This window comes from Cydia strobilella, chromosome 18 (genome assembly GCF_947568885.1).
Source record: "Cydia strobilella chromosome 18, ilCydStro3.1, whole genome shotgun sequence".
Classification (NCBI taxonomy): domain Eukaryota; kingdom Metazoa; phylum Arthropoda; class Insecta; order Lepidoptera; family Tortricidae; genus Cydia; species Cydia strobilella.
Genome location: NC_086058.1, coordinates 2,415,842 through 2,438,935, shown reverse-complemented (window position 1 = coordinate 2,438,935; position 23,094 = coordinate 2,415,842). Strand labels below are relative to the sequence as shown.

Here is a 23,094-nt window from a genome sequence, read left to right as displayed (position 1 = left end):
TGTACCCTTCCAGTTTAAAAAACACTATAACAAGACAATTGTTTATAGGTCTCACGATCACCGGATGATATAACTGTATTATTTGTGATTATTCTTAAATAAATAAATAAAATAAAATGTAATCCTGGTCATGGCACCAATTGTGTAACGTCACTATAATAAAGTCAAAGAATATTTACAATATTTTATATCCTCGCTAACTATTTATAGGATTTCAGAATGAATAGAATACTATCAATACTATATTTACTGAATTATTATGTTACTATAACATTTTTGTTTAGGTGGGCGAATACATAATATTCCACGTGCAGAGTAACTTCTACATAGAATCGTTCAACTACGTCGTTATGTCCAAAGGCATCATTCTCATCAGCGGACAAGAAAATATGGAGGTGAGAACATTTTATAATCTTATAAATTATCCTATTAAATATCCTATGTAAATGAACTTCTAATACTATTAAATAGAAATACCTAATAAATGCTACGAATTAACACTGTACTAATACTAAACTTAATTATTCATACGTTAATAGTTAATGATGTGTTAAGTTTATGATATGATTTTAATGTAATTAATATATTTATGCATGAATGTAATCTTATTATGATATAATCTATTGGAAATAAAAGGCTTAATTATAATTATTCAATATGAGATTCGTGAATAAATAAAGATTTTTTAATCAAAAACAAAATTTAGATTATTATTTTATTGTATGACTTGTGTGTGTGAGGTTACTGATAAAATTTTTATGGAAGAAGCGTGTACTGAAATCAATTCCATCGACCTAAATTTCACGAATAAATCTCGGAACAAATACGCTAACAGTTGCGTAAAATATTACAAACTTCTTCACAACAAATCATGCAGCTTTTTTTCGTGAGCTTCAAGTTATTAAATCCATTCAGACGAAATCCGTCTTTGATCTCTTCGAACTGTGTCATTGGCCACACTGCAGCGCAATCTGCGTTGAGCTTTGTACGATTAATCTAGTTCGGGCTCTGATAGGACCACTTTCAGCACATACCATCAACCGGGGTGAATAGGGACAAAACTTAAAATTTCATTCACCTGACAATTTCTTAATAAATACCCACACCAATTGAAAATAATAGTAGATTTTGTATGATACAATTTGTGTGGGTAGTTATTAAGAAATTGTCAGGTAAATTACTTTTTAAGTATTGTCCCTATTCACCCCAGCCATCCCTATTCACCCCGGTTGACGGTATACTAAGTGTTGTGTTATTTCAGGACGGCGTACGAACATTCGCTGTGACTTTATCAGCGGAGATGGCGCCCGTGGCCACCATCGTGGCGTGGTGCGTCGAGCGCCACGGACGCGTGCTGGCCGACTCGCTCACCTACCCCGTCAACGGCATCTCCCGGAACAAGGTGAGGTGGCCTAGTGACACTAGCGGAGCTCACCCGGTGTGTTCATTTCAGGGATGTTGCGGATGCCGATTTTTTGACATCCGCGGACGCGGATGCGGATGCGAATATTTAAAGGCACACATCCGCGGATGGGGATGACAAGATTAGGCACATAAAAACTGTCAAATATTACATTTTAGTATTTTTTTATTATAAAAACCGAAACTTTTAGTATTTTAACAAGAATATATAGGTGCCCTACAATCGCATTACTATACTAAAATCCAAATAAAACAAACTTTTCACTTCTTGTCGCTATCCATCATAGGCTAAAGTGCTCGATCGACGAATCACAAAAACGAAACGAGATTCCTATTGGCTAATGACGAAATTACCTAGCACTTACGCCGCCGCTAAGACGTTCCTGCACCTACATGTTCCACATCCGCATCCGCATTAAGCTCCGCATCGATTTTATGCGGATGCGGAAGTTCCGCGATTGCGGATGCGGATGCGAATATTCGCAACATCCCTGGTTCCTTTATAAGCGACATTGTAGTGAAAACTTACTTAATGGCTCTCTTGTTGTTAGTTCTCGGTATCCATCAACAATCGCAAACATCGCACGGGCGAGCGAGTGGAGGTGGCTATCTACGGTGAGCCTGGGGCCTATGTCGGTCTGTCGGGCATCGATAACGCCTTCTACACCATGCAGGCTGGCAACGAACTCACATACGCTAAGGTAACTTCTGGAAAGAGCTGTATTCGACCACCATGGTGAAACATGAGGGAATTGTCTTTAAAAAACCCGCAAGGGTCGGATCAAACTAAGTAATTAAGTCGGACTCACGCTTGACTGCACATTTGCAATAGGTTTTTCTGTCATCTACCTAGTCGGCTCATAAGTTCTGTCATATACATAGTATCAAATAAAATCAAAAGTTTAAGTTTATTCCGTATAATTTGTACAGCGTTTGAAAGCTTATAAACTAGAGAATCTAAATGTATAACATTTATTCAAAATGACCGCCATAATTATCTACACAGGCTTGAAGTCTTCGTGGCCAGTCGTCAATGGATTCACGCACCACTTTCATGTCGATATTGGCCACTGCCGTAGCAAGAGATTTTTTCAGCGAGTCTAGATTTGCATGAGGTTTTGAGCACACCTTTTCCTCTAAATACTGCCATATTTTATAGTCTAAAGGATTAAGATCTGGGCTAGAGGAGGGCCAATCTTCATGCCGTATAAAGTCGATTTTATTGGAGGCGAGCCAGGCTTGTGTAGACTTTGCCTTATGGGCTGGAGCAGAGTCCTGCTGGAAAACCCAATGCTGGTTTAGAAACATCGTATGGGATAGTGGTTTCACAATATTAGTCAACACCGTGTCTTGGTACACTTTGGCACTAGTTTTTACTCCTTTCTCACAAAAATGCATACTAGTGACGCCCGCATAAGAAACTCCCAGCCAAACCATCACAGATGAAGGGTGATGATTTCTGAATACGGGGAATGCTATTAGACGCTTCTTTACTATTGCGAGCGTCCACTCTATCATTTTGTTTATTACAGTTTTCTTCTATGTCAAAAATTTTCTCGTCCGAAAACAGTATACAACGGTGCTTATTTTTATCGTACTTCTTCAATAAAGCTTTAGATCTTTTAAGCCTTAAAGCTTTAAGCCGACCATTGAGAAGATGGCCAGTTTTTCGTTTATAAGCACGAAGTCTCAGGTCTTGATTAAGCACTCTTTTCACCGTGTTTTTGCTCAAACCCATCTGGAGGGCCATAACTTTTTGTTGCCTAGCGGGATTTCTGGCAATGCGTGCCCTAATTGCTTGTACAACCGCTGGAGTCCTAGCTGTACGCGGACGACCGCTTCTTTTCTTGTCATTTAAACTAGAGACCTCACTGTATCTTTCTATGGTACGATACACAAATCTTAGAGAGAATTTTAAATTTTCAAGTAGCTTAAAAATTTTAGTCGGCGAGTGACCACAACGATATAGTGCAATTATTGCGGTACGGCTATCTTTAAGCGTCCACTCCATGTTGAAGAAAACAGAAAATTGCAAAATTATACTACTCAAATATTTAATAAAGATTCGAAATTCAAATGCAGAACGGTTTTTGTTTTAGGAGTTCCAAATTTAAATTTTAAAGGCCAGTGACAGAACTTATGAGCCGACTAGGTATAGGTAAAGAACTATTTTGTGTATTTTTTTCAAAATTTTAGACCCAGTTGTTTCTGAGATAAAGGAGGGGGGGGGAGGGAGGTGGTAATTTTTTGCCTTTTTTCTTGAATAACTTCTAAACTATTTATCCTACTACATTTGAGATGCTCAGAATAAGCTCTTCATTTGATATGTAACACGATATAGTTTGAAAAACTTTATTATGAAAGTGGGCAAGCTTAAGAGCCGCCCCTTCTTATGCGCCTTAATTAAATGATTCAAGATACTTGTAGCTTACATTTAATTGTTTACAGGTTATATCTCAAATGTCCCACTTTGACGAGGCGACCAACGGCACTTTTGCGTACACATGGCGTTCACACATCGGCGTCGCGGACCAGCTGGTTTACTTCCCGTCCTCCACCTTCGGCATCGACGCCAACACTACCTTCGAGTTAGTTATATATTTCTTATTTCCGCAATGTACAGTCGCCATCAGATATATCGGAGCGGCCGAGGTACTCATAAATATCTGAACACGCACTCTAGCGCCTTGACAATAGAGGCGTGTTCAGATATTTGTGAGCACCTCGGCCGCTCCGATATATCTGATGCACTCTAGCGCCTTGACAATAGAGGCGTGTTCAGATATTTGTGAGCACCTCGGCCGCTCCGATATATCTGATGGCGACTGTACAAGAAAAATATGACGTCTGAACCCTATTCTCTGATACCGCTGAAAATACGCTTTAAATTGTCAACATTTTAAATCTTTAAAGTGGAATCAATCGAAAAACATTATAGTAAAAATGCTATCTCCATGTAAGACGATAGTTGTTATATTTTCTCCTATTGTTTCCAAGAAAATTGCAAAAAAGTGTACACCGGAAGGTTATTTTTCTCATGTAGATTTGAATCCGGATTGCATTTTAAGATTGGCTTTTACCATATCCAACCTACAGGTACGCCGGGCTAGTGGTGTTCAGCGACGTGCCAGTGACGCAACGTCCGAACGCCTGCAACGCGTCCATGGGACTGGGAACTTGCCTCGAGGGGGGCTGCTACCCGCTCAGCAAACACTGCGACGGCGTCTTTGATTGCGCCGACCACACCGACGAGGCCAACTGTAAGTCTGTGACATGGGAAACAATAGCGGTCCTAGAGTGGCTTCACGACCCTGAGGTACTCCACATTAAGAAACAACAGCGGTCCCAAAGTGGCCTTAGGACCCTGAGGTAGTCCATATTAAGAAACAACAGCGGTCCCAAAGTGGTCTTACGACCCTGAGGTACTCCACATTAAGAAACAACAGCGGTCCCAAAGTGGTCTTAGGACCCTGAGGTACTCCACATTAAGAAACAACTGTTGTCCCATAGTGGCCTTAAGACCTAGTCCTAAAGTGGCTTGAACTCCCTGAGATACTCAGCAAGCGCTGTGACAACTTCTCACCAGTCCAACTGTAAGTTGACGACGTAGCCCACAGCCGGCCTAGGGTTCAGCGACGTGCCAGTAACCCACCGTCCGGACGCCTGCAACGCGTCCTGGGGACTGGAAACACGGATCTCATTAATCTCTCCATTCCAGGCCAACACGACAACAGCTTCGAGCTGTCCCACTTCCGCAAGTTCCGCTTCAACCGCGTCCAACGCCAGTACGACAACGTGTGGCTCTGGCGCGACGTGAACATCGGTCCGCACGGCCGCTACGTGTTCACGGTGGACGTGCCCCACGTGCCCGCGCACTGGACCGTGTCGGCCGTCAGCATGTCGCCCAACAGTGGGCTCGGCATGCTGCATGAGCCGGAGCATGTGAGTAACAGTTTCCTTTTTGCCCTAAATATGAGTACATTAACCCTTTATAAAGCATAAGAGAGCATAAGATGTTGTTGTTTGTCATATTACTAGTATTTCGTTTATTCACAGTACGTGGGAGTGCTGCCATTCTTCATACAAGTGGAAGGCCCGGACCGTTGCCGCCAGGGCGAACAAGTTGGTCTGCGCGTGGTCGTGTTCAACTACCAGCCCCAAGCAGTCGAGGCGGTTGTCGTACTGTCCGCTTCGCCTGACTACAAGTTCGTGCATGTCGAGGAAAATGGCATCGTAAGTATACCTGTATAAGTTGACCGGGCTACTCTACACAGCAAAAAGCGGTTCCAGAGAGGCTTAAGAACCCTGAGGTACTCCACATATGAAACAACGACGGTTCCAGAGTGGCCTAAGGACCCTGGGGTACTCCACATAAGAAAGAATCGTGTTTAATAATCTTTAAATTTAAGTCGATCATAGACATTAATTAACTGTGTTACATAGTTTTAAGTAAGCTATAGACCAGCAGAATCTCGCTTTGAAAGAGCTCTTGTAGAAGACACGATAGTACTCTAAGAGGTGTATTCCCCCAGGTCCGCTCATACAATCCGCGCACATCATTCGGCGAGCACCAGTTCTTCGTGTACATCGCGGCCGGCGACGCGGCCACCGTGCACGTGCCCGTCGTGCCCACCCGCCTCGGCGACGTGCACGTGCACCTGCACGCTTCTACTCTGCAGGGGCAACATAAATACACCAAGAAGATCACGGTTGAGGTACGTTAGGCTACACAGTAGGTAACAAAAGGTGTACAATTTCACCGACTAAATCTATCAATTTTACATTTTTGCGACTAAAATCGACACCGGCCTCTTAAATCGTTCTAAAACGATCTTTATTTGTTAATTATTTCAGAAAATTGTTCTTTACTCATTCATAATCAAATGCATTGTCCACAGGCTGACGGCCTCCCACAACACCGGCACCAGTCAGTGCTCCTCGACCTCTCCAACCGCGCCTACGTGTTCCAATACATGCACGTCAACGTCACCGAAACGCCCATCATCCCCTACGAGGTCGACCGCTACTACGTGTTCGGCTCCAACCGAGCCAGGGTCTCTGTTGTTGGAGACGTGGTTGGTCCCCTGTTCCCCACGATGCCTATAAACGCTACGTCTCTACTAAGGCTACCCATGGTAAGTCATCTTAATATAAGAAACAACAGCAGTCCAAGAGTGGTTTGAGAACCCTGAGGTACTCCACATAAGAAACAACTGCGGTCTCAAAGTGGCTTAAGGACCCTAAGGTACTCCGCATATAAGAGTATTGTTCTAAACATGCTTACATGCTTTAATACACGTCAACATCATCGAAACGCCCATCATCCCCTACGAGGTCGACCGCTACTACGTGTTCGGCTCCAACCGAGTCAGGCTGAAACACACCAAACTTGTCAGTAGAAAAAGACGCGAAATTCGAATTTTCTATGGGAGATCAGCCCTTCGCACCGATTTTTTTTTAATTTGACAAAGTGGCTGTGTCAGAGTATATGTTCCTTTTTAGCGCCCTCTACTTAGCGAACTTCGCGAGCCCTGATACTATAGTACTAAATTAATTAAGGCTCCTAATAAACTAATTAAGTCAATGTTCGTTATGAATATAAAAGATTTTAACCTGCATCAAAATGGTTCTTACATCCATATCAATCACTCACCACGATAGAGACGTATTAATCCGTCAAACTTATTCCAGGATTCAGCCGAACAGAACATGTTCAGCTTCGCCGCCAACATGTACTTCACACTGTACATGCGTCTCATCAACCAACGCAACCGGACCTTGGAGAAGGGCGCGTTCTACCACATGAACATTCTTTATCAACGCCAGTTGTCCTTTATGAAACCCGACGGGAGTTTCAGCTTCTTCCGAAGTGACTGGTGAGTACTTCACAATCGACATATGTCTCATCAACCAACGCAACCGGACCTTGGAGAAGGGCGCGTTCTACCACATGAACATTCTTCATCAACGCCAGTTGTCCTTTATGAAACCCGACGGGAGTTTCAGCTTCTTCCGAAGTGACTGGTGAGCATAGATTAGTATATGTTATTACTGTAATAGATAAGAAACTCTCGGACATTTCACGTTCACGTCTCTACTAGTGCTGCCCCTAGCGGTCCTGCTCTCAACTAATGAGACTGTATATGCAGTAAACACGCACACATGTACACACACACACACACACACACACACGTACTTATGGGTTCTTTACCTACATGTAACAACTTTAATATTGGAAACTGATTTATGTAGTAATCTTTGTCGTACCAATTTCCATTTGCTTAGAAAACTACATAAATCAGTTTTTCAGAATAAATAAATGAAAACTTATGTTGAATCAAGTACAATATATTATTTATAAGTACCTACTTATTTACATACGTTCCATTCCAAGTAACTAAGACACATGCAAATACAGCGACGCTTTAAGCGCACTTCCGTGAAAATAACTTAACAGCAAGTATGTAACAATTTATTTCCTGACTATGTTTTAAACAATAATTAGAGGCAACCTAATTCATTTCTTCTTCTTGATCCCAAAATAACTTGGAAAGCTTCAATAGTTTGATCCAACTTTTTTTGATTTAATTTAGATCCATTTTTGTCGCATATTTCATAGTTTTGAGAACATTCAAGCTTTTTATCCACAATTTGTGGTGCGGTGATCTGGGTGTTACAGCGCATTAGATTAGGTAGATTTTCCTTTTTTAGGTTCACTGAAATTGCCATTGACAACATCGAAAAACTTATCGAAGAAAAGCACGATACCTGCCGTGTCGCAACTTTATTCTGAAAGCTTTTTAATACCTGAAAATATATTAACAGTTAAGATGTTATCAAAAGTATAAAAAGGTTATTTTACAGCGAAACAGGACAAGTGTTGAGCATGCATTTTAAGGGTGTGCTATTGTCACATTTAATGTTAGGTAACAAGAAATCAGTGAATCGGGATATTATTCATGTAAAATGTCGACAAAGGTAACGTATTGTGGTTGGATTTTATCAGTAGATGTATGTCTTTCTAATTTTGGCAGGTTGTAGTTGATTTATCAGATTAAGACCTAGGCACGGAAAATAGTATCTTAATTATGATAATCAGAGCAACGTGTATGACGGGCCTTACGGGCACTAAGAATGGTGCTAGTTCAACGGCTGTTATTTGAAATGTTACAATGTTCCATGTTCCATCGCCAACATTTCATAAATATGCTTTACCCGAAGCCTCTATCAAAGCTTTTGATAAAGATGAAATAATAAATAAATGTTCAGGAGGTATATATATATATTATAAACTCGAAAATTTACTTACCTTGCCCTTATACCGATGTACATACAAGAAGGTACACAGATTCGGCGCGGCCCGGCCGGCATTGCTTTTCATCTTGCCTGCGTTGGTTTGGTTGAATGAGTAAGAGCACAACTCAACACAACTTACAAGGTTGGTTGTGATATAAAGAAACGCTGTTTGTTAATATCTTAACATAAATCTGACCAAAAATATGTTTAAACGGAATTTATATTAAAAAACAACTTAGAAATAATTTCAAAACTTCCCGTCAAACCAAACGTCATTTGGTTTTTTTATTCGTCTAAATACGTCAGTCTGTCATTGTACGGTGTTTGCACTACATATTAAAAAAACTACTTTTACGTTTCAAATTTATTTTGTTTCCTAGTTCATTTGCAACGTAAGGTTAGTAACACTATCAAAACATTTTTTATTAAAATATATTCTTCTAGATTTAATTAAATACGATTAAGTTACCTGCTTAAATATTTGTTTTGGTATATTTTGTTTTCTACTATCTACACACAAGAATGATATCTAGCCACACTCAGCCCTCCTTATGCTAAAGGCGGTATCTCAAAAACGAATGAACTGGAAATGGAACGTTATGATTCAAATTTAAGGTACTTATTTGCATGCAATCTTCAATTGAGATACCGCTTTTTAGCTCAGCAGGGCACCACGGCTGAGGAATATATGTCCAGCATAACCCAGAGATGGCATTATTATCAGCATTACATTACTCCTCTTCAGAGATACTATACCATGCTTCACACTACACTCGTCTCGTCAACCAACGCAACCGGACCTAGGAGAAGGACCCGTTCTGCCACATGAACATTCCTTATCAACCCCAGTTGTGCTTTATAAAGCCCGACGGGAGTTTTAGCTTGTTTCGAAGTGACTTTTCTATTTGGTTGGTTAACTAATAAATGTTTCGAGTACCCGAAAATGTAAAAACGCATTGTTTACACTTATTTAACTACCTAAAGATACAGACTATACGTACACTTTATTATTAAATTAAAATTGTTGACCCAATATTTGAATGTGTACTATCTTGAACAGGAATCAATCGGCTTCGAGCGTGTGGCTCACGTCGTTCTGCGCCAAGATCTTCCAGGACGCCTCTTTCAACGAGTGGGAGAACTTCATCTATATAGACCCGGATGTAAGTTTGTCATGCCAGAGACACGAGTCAATTAAACGTTATCCTTCATTGTATAACACTTTGTGCTTCATCATGTTCTTAGATGTCATGAATAACCCCTCAAATAGGGAGTATTACTGCAATGTTCTGCCGCCAGAGAGCAGCACTAGTGCACATACTAAACCAATGGTGGGCAAAGTAAGGTCCTTCGAAGTAATTAGTATATGGGCCGAGGAATAATAAAAATAGTACATATTTAAACAGTTTTTTGACAAGTTTTTAATATGACATTGATGTATCAAGGCGGTATTGTTTACAGATGGCCTACCGCGAAACGCGAAAATCGAAATTTCGTTATCTGTCTCTCTATCGATCGAATAAGCAAGTGATAGAGAGGCAGAAACCGAACTTTCGAATTTCGTGTTTCGCGGGAGGCCCTGTTATTGTGCTAGTGACGCCCTCGCGGAGTTTTGCGTAATATTCCCTGTTCCCAGGATTTTTACCAGACAAAACATGAGCATGAACTTGTACATTTAGAATTTATTTTTGATTTTTGCTGACCCAATATAAAATCGGTGACATACGAGGGGTTGTTAGATATATATTAAAGTGCAGCGCCATCTAGTATCTCACCTGCAACCATTTGGAAGACATGTGAGTGTAATGGTCCACGTCCACGTTGCAGGTGATCTCGCAGGCGGTGTCTTGGGTGCTGGAGCACCAGACGCCGGGCGGCGCGTTCTACGAGGTGACGTGGATGCCGGACCGCAACCAGAACTCCTCCATCCACGTGCCCCGCGACAACCCGAGGATACGGGAGATGGTGGGCGTCGGGGGGGTCAAGGACGTGTTCGGCTCCGCCGCTACTGAGGTCAGTATAGGGACCGTGCGCGACGATAGCGTCACACAGCGGTTGCAACTATACTTACTACTTACTTGTTCCGTTGGCTTAGCGACCCAAAATAAGACTTGGCCTCCGACACAAGACAGCGCCACTTTTCTCGGTCCTGTGCGACCTCTCGCCAATTGGCGACTCGAAGTTCGCGCAGATCCGCCTGCACCCTGTCGCACCGGCGATACCTGGGGCGTCCAATAGGACGTCTTCTTGCTGGGCGGCCCAGGTATGCTCTTTTCACGTTCCGATCCTCATCCATTCGCTCAAGATGGCCCAACCAACTACAATTGGCAACTATAGCACAGAATAAGTAATAGTATTATCATACAGAACGGCCACGCCCCGCCCCGCCCCGACTCGCATTACCTCGCCCCGCGACACCAGATTGACGACCTTTTGCCGACCGCTTAGTACTGTTTTTAAGCAACTTACTCACACAATGACGCATGCCGCGTGTACAGACGTAATATAGGGACCGTAAGGGGAGGGGTTGGAAGGTCTGCCATCTTGTAACCTAAATCGGAAACTTAAACTTGACATTGACACCTCACGCCAAAGCGGGTACTGCCCCATACAGTGCACGCAAAGGAGCGTTCTTGTGCGTTGTAGATTCTGCTATCTTGTGGCCTAATTCGGAAACTTAAACTTGACATTTACACTTTATTTGTGTCGTTCTCAAGCAAAAGGTACCACAATGTCGCTTGCCATACAGACGCTCTGACAGGTTTTTCTTACAAGTAATTTTCGTCCTTATTTTAAGCGACAATGTGGTACCTTTTGATTTAAAACTTCACATTTTATGCCAATAATCAAGGGGCTCCTGTGCTGCCCCCTATATGTTTATTAAAAGTGGATATTTAACGAATGCAAACCAAAAACCGGCCAAGTGCGAGTCGGACTTGCGCACGGAGGGTTCCGTACCATTACGCAAAAACGGCAAAAAAATCACGTTTGTGGTATAGGAGCCCCACTTAAATATTTATTCTATTCTGTTTTTATTATTTGTTATAGCGGCAACAGAAATACATCACTCATGAAAATTTCAACTGTCTAGCTATCACGATTCATGAGATACAGCCTGGTGACAAACGAACAGACAGACGGACGGAGAGCGGAGTCTTAGTAATAGGGTCCCGTTTTTACCCTTTGGCTAAAAACCGTTTCTGTCGTTCCGCCAATTATTTAAGTCAATTTTCGTTCTCAGATAAACAACACGATAATACTACAAAGGAACATCACGTTGACAGCTCAAGTAGTCATCACCCTCGAAACCGTCAAGAACCTCAAGGATATTGGTGTTAGAGAGGTAAGAGCCAGAAGAAATACATGTAGAAGAAGAAATTAATTTAAGAGTCCCCGGCAAGCTCGGTTCTCATTTTAAAACGACTAGCCAGTTTGCTCTAAAACTTTGTACTCACAATAGGATAAGGTATATCCAAAGCAAAAAGGATATAATATTATAGAGCGGTACTGTCATAGTAAATTTTGTAACCACAGGAAATTCACTGCAATGAAGATTTATAAAAATACGATAAAATGTATTTAAATATGGATGTTTTTTTTTTATTTGCATTAATTATTTTTATGATTTTGACCCATGTTCTTTCACTGATATGCGTTAAAATTATAAATAACAAACGAACCAGTCAACGCCCTCTATACGAGAGTAGGCCAAAACTAGTGGCGCCCTGTGATCGAGAATCAAATTTTCGTGATTTTCGAAGCACGTTTTTTCCTTAGACTGTATCCATCTATTATGGAGTTATATCTATCTTTGCAGTACCGCTCTCTTCTATTATATCCTCTTTGGTTTTATTAAACGTTGTCCCCCCCCCCTCCCCCAGGGTCTGTCCGCCCGCGTGTCGCAGGCCCAGCAGCGCGCCGTGGGCTGGCTGGAGCAGCACCTGAAGCTGCTGCAGGACTTCGGCGACCCGTACTCCATGGCCGTGGTGGCGTACGCGCTCACCGTGGCCAAGGCCTCCAGCTCCGAGCACGCCTACAAGCTGCTCAAGGGCTTCCAGCGAGCTGAAGGTATACGGGAATAACATTCGCATTCTTGTCTTAGGCTTAAAACGCATTGCGATTAATTTCTTGCGATTTCAGTACCGCAAAAAGCCCGCACTTGCAACTGAAACCGCAAGAAATTAATCGCAGTGCGGCCTAAGCCTTATGACTATAGTGGCTCTGTGATTTGTAGACTAAACGACCATAGCTCCGTAATTAAAAAAAAAAATACGACAAAAAATCTATATAATTACTCGAATATGCTCACAAAATTTCAAGAGAAATGCGACCTGTAGAGGAGAACAGACAGACATACGAAACCTTTTTTCCGAGTTCGAGTTTTACATTTTGATTGTCATTTCGGACGCGGTATCGCGCTCTTGGTACTCAAAGTGTTAAGGCACTGTCAAGCAAGCGAGAAAAAAAGTCAGTCTTGTTCGACAATGAAAATTTTGTACAATAATACATCATCGTCTATTGTTACTTTTAATTTTATTGCAATTAATTTTTAATTATTTATTTAATTCGAATCATAATACATCCATATAGTGTTAGTAGTAGTATATATTTAACGCACCATTTCATAAATATATGATCGTTATCAGGTGGACTGGTGTACTGGGGCAAAGAGCGCGTCCCGCAACCCCCCTTCAAGATGGAGAACCAGAAGCCCTTCTTCCTGCCCCGGCTGCCGTACAAGCACGACTCGTACAACATCGCGGCCACCGCGTACGCGCTGCTCGCGTGCATGGACCACCAGGACGACAACGAGCCCATCGTCATGTGGCTCAACTCCATGCGGCTCACGGACGGCGGCTGGGCTTCCACTCAGGTAACTGTTACCCGAGAGACGGATGTAGAAAACGAACACGTCCAAAACCAACATGGGTAGATGTTATCCACTTAACCTTGGGGCCTTACTGGTCCAGAGTTGTAGAGGACAGAGTACAGTGGAGAACGTTGGAGGAGGCCTATGCGAAAAGGCACACCGAACTTCGAGACATTTTGTAGTTCACTAATAAATGATACCATCAATCTTATAACCGTCGTACCCAAGGATCGGAGATAAATGGCTATAATAAATAAATAAAACTGTTTGTACACGAAGGTAAAAATATCGATCCAGACAAACGGCTCAAAAATATGTGAAAACACGACTTTATTGTCTAAGGTGTAAGAGCGTACACATATTTTTGAAACTTTAGGAATGTATATTATATTTATGCCCTTGACTGTACACGATTGATATAACACCACAGCCGCATGCCGATGTAGTTAGTATGAAAAAGCAAACTGTGACGTCACAATGATTGACTTTTTATTAGTTTCTGTTGATTTTAAAGAAATTTAGAGCGAAAAATATGTCTGGCCTTATATTGGTATTTTTGTAAAGGCGGAGAAGGAAGATGGGATGAACAAATAAGAATAAGCGACATATCATCGAAAATGTTTTTTTATATACTCCATTTTTTTGTACGGCGATGTCACTCACACTTTTTGCGACGATAACATTTTTCACACAAAGATTTGGGACTACCTGCCATAGTAAAAGTTTTACAACTTAGAATAACCTATCCGGTGACATACCGCTTGCCCTTATTGGTCAAATGGGCCAATATGATATTCTGTATTCCGAATCAACATATATCTCCATTTCATTATCTATCTATGACATAGTCGAATCCCTATTACCGTAATCTATGTATTCTAGCTTCAAATATGAATGTAATGTGACGCACCGCACAGGACACGTACGTGGCTCTACGCGCGCTGATCGAGTACACGAACCGCAAGCGTCTCCGCGACGTGTCCGCGCTCACCGTGACCGTGGACGCCGTGGCGCTGCAGGGCGCCTCGAGGGTGCTGCACGTCGAGAACACCAACCTCGCCGTCATGCAGTACATCGACGTGAGTATTATGGCACCGCACAGGACACGTACGTGGCTCTACGCGCGCTGATCGAGTACACGAACCGCAAGCGTCTCCGCGACGTGTCCGCGCTCACCGTGACCGTGGACGCCGTGGCGCTGCAGGGCGCCTCGAGGGTGCTGCACGTCGAGAACACCAACCTCGCCGTCATGCAGTACATCGACGTGAGTATTATGGCACCGCACAGGACACGTACGTGGCTCTACGCGCGCTGATCGAGTACACGAACCGCAAGCGTCTCCGCGACGTGTCCGCGCTCACCGTGACCGTGGACGCCGTGGCGCTGCAGGGCGCCTCGAGGGTGCTGCACGTCGAGAACACCAACCTCGCCGTCATGCAGTACATCGACGTGAGTATTATGGCACCGCACAGGACACGTACGTGGCTCTACGCGCGCTGATCGAGTACACGAACCGCAAGCGTCTCCGCGACGTGTCCGCGCTCACCGTGACCGTGGACGCCGTGGCGCTGCAGGGCGCCTCGAGGGTGCTGCACGTCGAGAACACCAACCTCGCCGTCATGCAGTACATCGACGTGAGTATTATGGCACCGCACAGGACACGTACGTGGCTCTACGCGCGCTGATCGAGTACACGAACCGCAAGCGTCTCCGCGACGTGTCCGCGCTCACCGTGACCGTGGACGCCGTGGCGCTGCAGGGCGCCTCGAGGGTGCTGCACGTCGAGAACACCAACCTCGCCGTCATGCAGTACATCGACGTGAGTATTATGGCACCGCACAGGACACGTACGTGGCTCTACGCGCGCTGATCGAGTACACGAACCGCAAGCGTCTCCGCGACGTGTCCGCGCTCACCGTGACCGTGGACGCCGTGGCGCTGCAGGGCGCCTCGAGGGTGCTGCACGTCGAGAACACCAACCTCGCCGTCATGCAGTACATCGACGTGAGTATTATGGCACCGCACAGGACACGTACGTGGCTCTACGCGCGCTGATCGAGTACACGAACCGCAAGCGTCTCCGCGACGTGTCCGCGCTCACCGTGACCGTGGACGCCGTGGCGCTGCAGGGCGCCTCGAGGGTGCTGCACGTCGAGAACACCAACCTCGCCGTCATGCAGTACATCGACGTGAGTATTATGGCACCGCACAGGACACGTACGTGGCTCTACGCGCGCTGATCGAGTACACGAACCGCAAGCGTCTCCGCGACGTGTCCGCGCTCACCGTGACCGTGGACGCCGTGGCGCTGCAGGGCGCCTCGAGGGTGCTGCACGTCGAGAACACCAACCTCGCCGTCATGCAGTACATCGACGTGAGTATTATGGCACCGCACAGGACACGTACGTGGCTCTACGCGCGCTGATCGAGTACACGAACCGCAAGCGTCTCCGCGACGTGTCCGCGCTCACCGTGACCGTGGACGCCGTGGCGCTGCAGGGCGCCTCGAGGGTGCTGCACGTCGAGAACACCAACCTCGCCGTCATGCAGTACATCGACGTGAGTATTATGGCACCGCACAGGACACGTACGTGGCTCTACGCGCGCTGATCGAGTACACGAACCGCAAGCGTCTCCGCGACGTGTCCGCGCTCACCGTGACCGTGGACGCCGTGGCGCTGCAGGGCGCCTCGAGGGTGCTGCACGTCGAGAACACCAACCTCGCCGTCATGCAGTACATCGACGTGAGTATTATGGCACCGCACAGGACACGTACGTGGCTCTACGCGCGCTGATCGAGTACACGAACCGCAAGCGTCTCCGCGACGTGTCCGCGCTCACCGTGACCGTGGACGCCGTGGCGCTGCAGGGCGCCTCGAGGGTGCTGCACGTCGAGAACACCAACCTCGCCGTCATGCAGTACATCGACGTGAGTATTATGGCACCGCACAGGACACGTACGTGGCTCTACGCGCGCTGATCGAGTACACGAACCGCAAGCGTCTCCGCGACGTGTCCGCGCTCACCGTGACCGTGGACGCCGTGGCGCTGCAGGGCGCCTCGAGGGTGCTGCACGTCGAGAACACCAACCTCGCCGTCATGCAGTACATCGACGTGAGTATTATGGCACCGCACAGGACACGTACGTGGCTCTACGCGCGCTGATCGAGTACACGAACCGCAAGCGTCTCCGCGACGTGTCCGCGCTCACCGTGACCGTGGACGCCGTGGCGCTGCAGGGCGCCTCGAGGGTGCTGCACGTCGAGAACACCAACCTCGCCGTCATGCAGTACATCGACGTGAGTATTATGGCACCGCACAGGACACGTACGTGGCTCTACGCGCGCTGATCGAGTACACGAACCGCAAGCGTCTCCGCGACGTGTCCGCGCTCACCGTGACCGTGGACGCCGTGGCGCTGCAGGGCGCCTCGAGGGTGCTGCACGTCGAGAACACCAACCTCGCCGTCATGCAGTACATCGACGTGAGTATTATGGCACCGCACAGGACACGTACGTGGCTCTACGCGCGCTGATCGAGTACACGAACCGCAAGCGTCTCCGCGACGTGTCCGCGCTCACCGTGACCGTGGACGCCGTGGCGCTGCAGGGCGCCTCGAGGGTGCTGCACGTCGAGAACACCAACCTCGCCGTCATGCAGTACATCGACGTGAGTATTATGGCACCGCACAGGACACGTACGTGGCTCTACGCGCGCTGATCGAGTACACGAACCGCAAGCGTCTCCGCGACGTGTCCGCGCTCACCGTGACCGTGGACGCCGTGGCGCTGCAGGGCGCCTCGAGGGTGCTGCACGTCGAGAACACCAACCTCGCCGTCATGCAGTACATCGACGTGAGTATTATGGCACCGCACAGGACACGTACGTGGCTCTACGCGCGCTGATCGAGTACACGAACCGCAAGCGTCTCCGCGACGTGTCCGCGCTCACCGTGACCGTGGACGCCGTGGCGCTGCAGGGCGCCTCGAGGGTGCTGCACGTCGAGAACACCAACCTCGCCGTCATGCAGTACATCGACGTGAGTATTATGGCACCGCACAGGACACGTACGTGGCTCTACGCGCGCTGATCGAGTACACGAACCGCAAGCGTCTCCGCGACGTGTCCGCGCTCACCGTGACCGTGGACGCCGTGGCGCTGCAGGGCGCCTCGAGGGTGCTGCACGTCGAGAACACCAACCTCGCCGTCATGCAGTACATCGACGTGAGTATTATGGCACCGCACAGGACACGTACGTGGCTCTACGCGCGCTGATCGAGTACACGAACCGCAAGCGTCTCCGCGACGTGTCCGCGCTCACCGTGACCGTGGACGCCGTGGCGCTGCAGGGCGCCTCGAGGGTGCTGCACGTCGAGAACACCAACCTCGCCGTCATGCAGTACATCGACGTGAGTATTATGGCACCGCACAGGACACGTACGTGGCTCTACGCGCGCTGATCGAGTACACGAACCGCAAGCGTCTCCGCGACGTGTCCGCGCTCACCGTGACCGTGGACGCCGTGGCGCTGCAGGGCGCCTCGAGGGTGCTGCACGTCGAGAACACCAACCTCGCCGTCATGCAGTACATCGACGTGAGTATTATGGCACCGCACAGGACACGTACGTGGCTCTACGCGCGCTGATCGAGTACACGAACCGCAAGCGTCTCCGCGACGTGTCCGCGCTCACCGTGACCGTGGACGCCGTGGCGCTGCAGGGCGCCTCGAGGGTGCTGCACGTCGAGAACACCAACCTCGCCGTCATGCAGTACATCGACGTGAGTATTATGGCACCGCACAGGACACGTACGTGGCTCTACGCGCGCTGATCGAGTACACGAACCGCAAGCGTCTCCGCGACGTGTCCGCGCTCACCGTGACCGTGGACGCCGTGGCGCTGCAGGGCGCCTCGAGGGTGCTGCACGTCGAGAACACCAACCTCGCCGTCATGCAGTACATCGACGTGAGTAAAATTGTGTTATTTATGTTAGACTAGCTGCCGCCCGCGACTTCGTCTGCGTCGAGTTAGTCATTTGCGTAGCTTATTTTTTATCCAATCTGCTTTTTATCGGTTTCTCATACAAACTTCCACCCCCCTTTTTCACCCCCTTAAAGGATGATTTCTGGGATAAAAACTACCTTGTGTCCTTCCCCGGGACTCAAACTATCTCTATACCAAATTTCAACTAAATTGGTTCAGCGGTTTAAGCGTGAAGAGGTAACAGACAGACAGACACACTTTCGCATTTATAAAACTAGTATAAATGTTTGGATGTTTAGTTGTTTGAGTATTTGGTATTCAATAGGTAAGTTGCTTCGCGAGAAAATTTCTACCCGAAAAAGCTTTGAATCCAAGTGATCCAAGTTTTAACAGGTCGAGTTGCTTCGCGCGATGTTTTCCACCCGAGGCTGTTCGTTCGGTGTGAAGCCGCCTAATCACATAAAATTTAGATAGCACAGCACAGCAGCATATGACATAGAAAGATAGGATATTTTTTTATATACTACGTCGGTAGCAAACAAGCATACGGCCCGCCTGATGTTAGGCAGTCTCCGTAGCCTATGTACGCCTGCAACTCCAGAGGAGTTACATGCGCGTTGCCGACCCTAACACTCCTCTCCCTCGAGCTCTCTGGCAACCTTACTCACCGGCAGGAACACAACACTATTAGTAGGGTCTAGTGTTATTTGACTGCGGTTTTCTGTAAGGTGGAGGTACCTCCCCAGTTGGGCTCTGCTCTAGATCTGGAATGACATCCGCTGTCCTGTGCCCTACCACACAAAGCGAGATGTCATTCACAGCGCCCATACCTCTCTTTTGGACGTAGTTTAAGGACATACCCGGGTTTTATCTCGGAATTCATCCCCTAAATGAAGATTGAAAGATAATATGGGTATATTGAGTATACTGAAAGGAGAAGGGGGGGAGGGAGTTTATTCCTAAATATAAGTTGACAACAAGTTTAAAATTTCCGTTTTTATTTGTACTAGATCCCAGAAGCCTGGGGAACAGTGAAGGTGGAAGCCCGCGGCGCCGGCTACGCCATCCTGCAGATGTCCGTCGCCTACAACGTGGACATCCCGCGCTTCCAGACCGACCCTCCCGTGCGGGCCTTCTCACTGATGGCGCACGCGCACTTCTACGGACGGAACCAGTCGCACATCGACTACCAGGCCTGTGCTAGGTTGGTACTTGGTACCATCAGCCGCAAAAATGCATGGCGACTATATCGTTGAATTAATTCATAATTTCCCCATGCAATTTTGCAGCTTCCTATACAGGTCGATTCGCGAAAGCTTGCACGAATGGAATCAACGAAACTTTCATTGTATGAGTGACATCTGTATCGGCATTCGGTCAAAGTCAGAGCCACCATTTTTTCGTGCCAGTTTTCGTGAATCAAAATCAACCTGTATATGAATCTCAGTGAATTGTCAAACAAATTGAAAGACATGTTGAACAATATGCGCGTATCGAATGCGGACCCACAAAGACGACCCACGAGCTGCCTCGCACAGAAGTTGCCGCGCGAGGAAACGCACGCCCGGCTTGATGCCTCAGACCATAGAGTAACTTATACTAGAGCGGTACTGTCATAGTAAATTTTGTAACCCCAGTAAATTCACTGCCATCTGTCGACACACTTTAAAACTAAAAATAAATATTTATAAAAATACGATAAAATGTATTTAAATATGGATAAATGATTTTTTTATTTGCATTAATTATTTTTATATGATTTTGACCCATGTTCTTTCACTGGTATGCGTTAAAATTATAAATAACAAACTCAACAGTCAACGCCCTCTATACGAGTGTAGGCCAAAACTAGTGGCGCCATCTGATCGAGAATCAAATTTTCGTGATTTTTCGAGGCACGTTTTTTCCTTAGACTGTATCCATCTATTACGGAGTTATATCTATCTTTGCTCAGACGAAGCATGTCTACAGTTAAAGAAGTGTGCCCACACAACCCACCCAGTCAATTTGTAGAGGAGTACCTTTGGTAATTTCTAGAAACTAAGGTAAATTCTGCAATTCTAACGCGGTTTATGGATGGCATTACACTCGATCAACCAGCAATAAATGAACTGATCAACATTAAAAATTGACATTCTAGAACAAACTGTCATATTTTTCATACAAGCATAATAGGGAATATTACGCGAAACTCTGCGTAGGGGGCGCCACCACCACAATCTGAGGCGAAACAAGAAAATCGAAATTTCATCATCTAACATCTCTATCACTCTTGCATATTCGAGCGATAAAGAGGCAGATAGCGATGTTTCGGATTCGCGTTTCTCTGTACGTCCTCTGTAAAGTAAACAAACCGCCTTGATGCATCAATGTCCTATTTTATTATCTCTGAAAACTTGTCAAAAACCTGTTATATTCTAGCAAGTTTTAGACCATATTTAGTTGGGAGATTTTGGGTAGGGTCAAGGATGGAACAGTGGCTCGCTAAAAAGGTACAGTCTGCATAAGTTACTCTATGGTTTACTAAACGGGCTAGTGCTACACTCTGGTGGCAGAACATCGCAGTGATAGTAACCCTATTAGACAGACTCAATCAACATACTAGATTTTTATTTTAAAGCGTCTTTTGAATTACGGCATCGTCGAACACTTAACCCTCTACTGCATGCGATAAATTTTTTTTGTTTAAATTTGAACTTTAACAGATGTCAATAGGGTTCAATGTTACAACTGCCATATATGGCTTCGTATGAACTAGACTTAGAGGGTTAAGTTGAAAATGTGTTTATTTGTTAAGCTGGACCTACCTAGAAGAATCCCCCCGCTCCGGCATGGCTGTGCTGGACGTGGCCATCCCGACGGGCTACATGATCCAGCAACAACGTCTGGACGCCTACGTGCTGTCCCAACGGGTGGCCTTACTCCAGCGAGCCAAGTATCTGCCCACCCAGCTGCTGTTCTACTTTGACTACGTAAGTCATCATGTTCCTCGCGTTGTCCCGGCGTTTTGCCACGGCTCATGGGAGCCTGGGGTCCGCTTGGCAACTAATCCCAAGAATTGGCGTAGGCACTAGTTTTTACGAAAGCGACTGTCATCTGACCTTCCAACCCAGAGGGGAAACTAGGCCTTGCTGGGATTATAGTATTATACTCGTACATATAAACTTAAAACTAAACATTATTTATGCGACAAAACGGCGTCGCTCCGTTAAAAGATGTCAAAATATATAGCCCAATATCAAACTTCGTGCATTCAGTGGCGTAACTAGGGGGGGTGGGGGGCAGAGGGGCATGTGCCCCGGGGATCCAAGAAGGGGGAAGAATGGGGGGGGGGGATGCGCCAAAATGGGCTAAAGGCAGCAGCAGGGAAACTTTTGTCAGTCGTCAGGGGGCGCCATATCCTCTAGCTACGCCCCCGCGTGCATTCCAATAAAGTTTACGATGACGCGCCGGCGCCGCGCACGACGGCATGGCTTCGCGATAGTTATCGTTTGAGTTGTGTATCATGCTGTGTTACATTTATAATTTGGGGCATTTTCTATGAAAAGGGACCTTATTGTCGATGGCGCTTACGCCGCACAGCGTCGCGCGGCATTGTATTTATATCGAAGCATCGTCTATAATGGCGTAAGCGCCATCTACAATAAGGTCCCTTTTTATAGAAAATACCACATTTTATTTATAACCAAACCTGTGGATAACTCTGGGCACATTCTAGGGATTTGATATCGATAAAAAAGATGTCGATATATATTTCGCATCCGTCAGCCGCCCATTAGTCATTATATTGTCAAAATAGTTTTGATAAAGAACTCCTTTCCAGGCATATTTTACAAAATAAATAAGGTTTGTCTCGAAATGGTTTATGTACCTAATGGTATTTTTATGACTTAAGGTAAATTTCACTTTTTATGTACTTTTAGCAATAAACGAAGATGGAGTAATGTTTAAGAAATAATAAATAACGATATAAAATGATTATAATAAAACATTTAGTGTCAATGGGGAAATACTGACCTGGTTTAAAAATAAAATCAATTCTTCGAAAAACCACCTTTTTAGAATTTGTAGAAAATCTAAATGTTGACAGTAACATCGATATATTTAATTGTCGATAAAATATTTTGCTACGTAACTTTAGAATAAGTGCCCCGAATTATCCCAGGTTTGTTACCCTATACCTATACCTATGTTTCTCTGCAGTTGGACTCTGAGACGACGTGTGTGAACTTCACGATCGAGCGCTGGTTCCCGGTTGCCAACATGTCTCGTTTCCTGCCTATTCGAGTATATGACTACTACGCGCCCGGTATGTATAACTATAACACCAACTTAATATAAACCACTTGTTGAAGTAATGCTAGCTTATGATTTCAAAAAGTATTAAAAAAAAAATATAATTATTAATTACATCACACGTTTAGGGGGGAAGGGGGTCAAGAATATGTGACATGGGAGTCACAAACTTTGTGACGTCACATTAACTTATTTAATTTATTTTATTCGCTGTACAGTTAAATAACA

At 45.8% G+C, this 23,094-nt stretch overlaps 1 protein-coding gene across 1 annotated transcript in view; it reads left to right on the top strand.

The window, feature by feature from the left end:
- The window catches only part of LOC134749487 (CD109 antigen), a 48,319-nt gene that overhangs the window by 20,340 nt on the left and 4,885 nt on the right, over positions 1–23,094 (top strand). Inside the window, exons 13-31 of the mRNA XM_063684427.1 lie at positions 285–395; positions 1,262–1,402; positions 1,974–2,123; positions 3,871–4,010; positions 4,519–4,682; positions 5,141–5,364; positions 5,479–5,655; positions 5,955–6,137; positions 6,321–6,557; positions 7,114–7,298; positions 9,779–9,881; positions 10,546–10,731; positions 11,960–12,061; positions 12,600–12,786; positions 13,365–13,591; positions 14,506–14,667; positions 19,581–19,774; positions 21,368–21,542; positions 22,774–22,879. Coding sequence (XP_063540497.1) covers positions 285–395; positions 1,262–1,402; positions 1,974–2,123; positions 3,871–4,010; positions 4,519–4,682; positions 5,141–5,364; positions 5,479–5,655; positions 5,955–6,137; positions 6,321–6,557; positions 7,114–7,298; positions 9,779–9,881; positions 10,546–10,731; positions 11,960–12,061; positions 12,600–12,786; positions 13,365–13,591; positions 14,506–14,667; positions 19,581–19,774; positions 21,368–21,542; positions 22,774–22,879 — 3,154 coding nt within the window. The remainder of the gene's footprint in view (positions 1–284; positions 396–1,261; positions 1,403–1,973; positions 2,124–3,870; positions 4,011–4,518; positions 4,683–5,140; positions 5,365–5,478; positions 5,656–5,954; positions 6,138–6,320; positions 6,558–7,113; positions 7,299–9,778; positions 9,882–10,545; positions 10,732–11,959; positions 12,062–12,599; positions 12,787–13,364; positions 13,592–14,505; positions 14,668–19,580; positions 19,775–21,367; positions 21,543–22,773; positions 22,880–23,094) is intronic.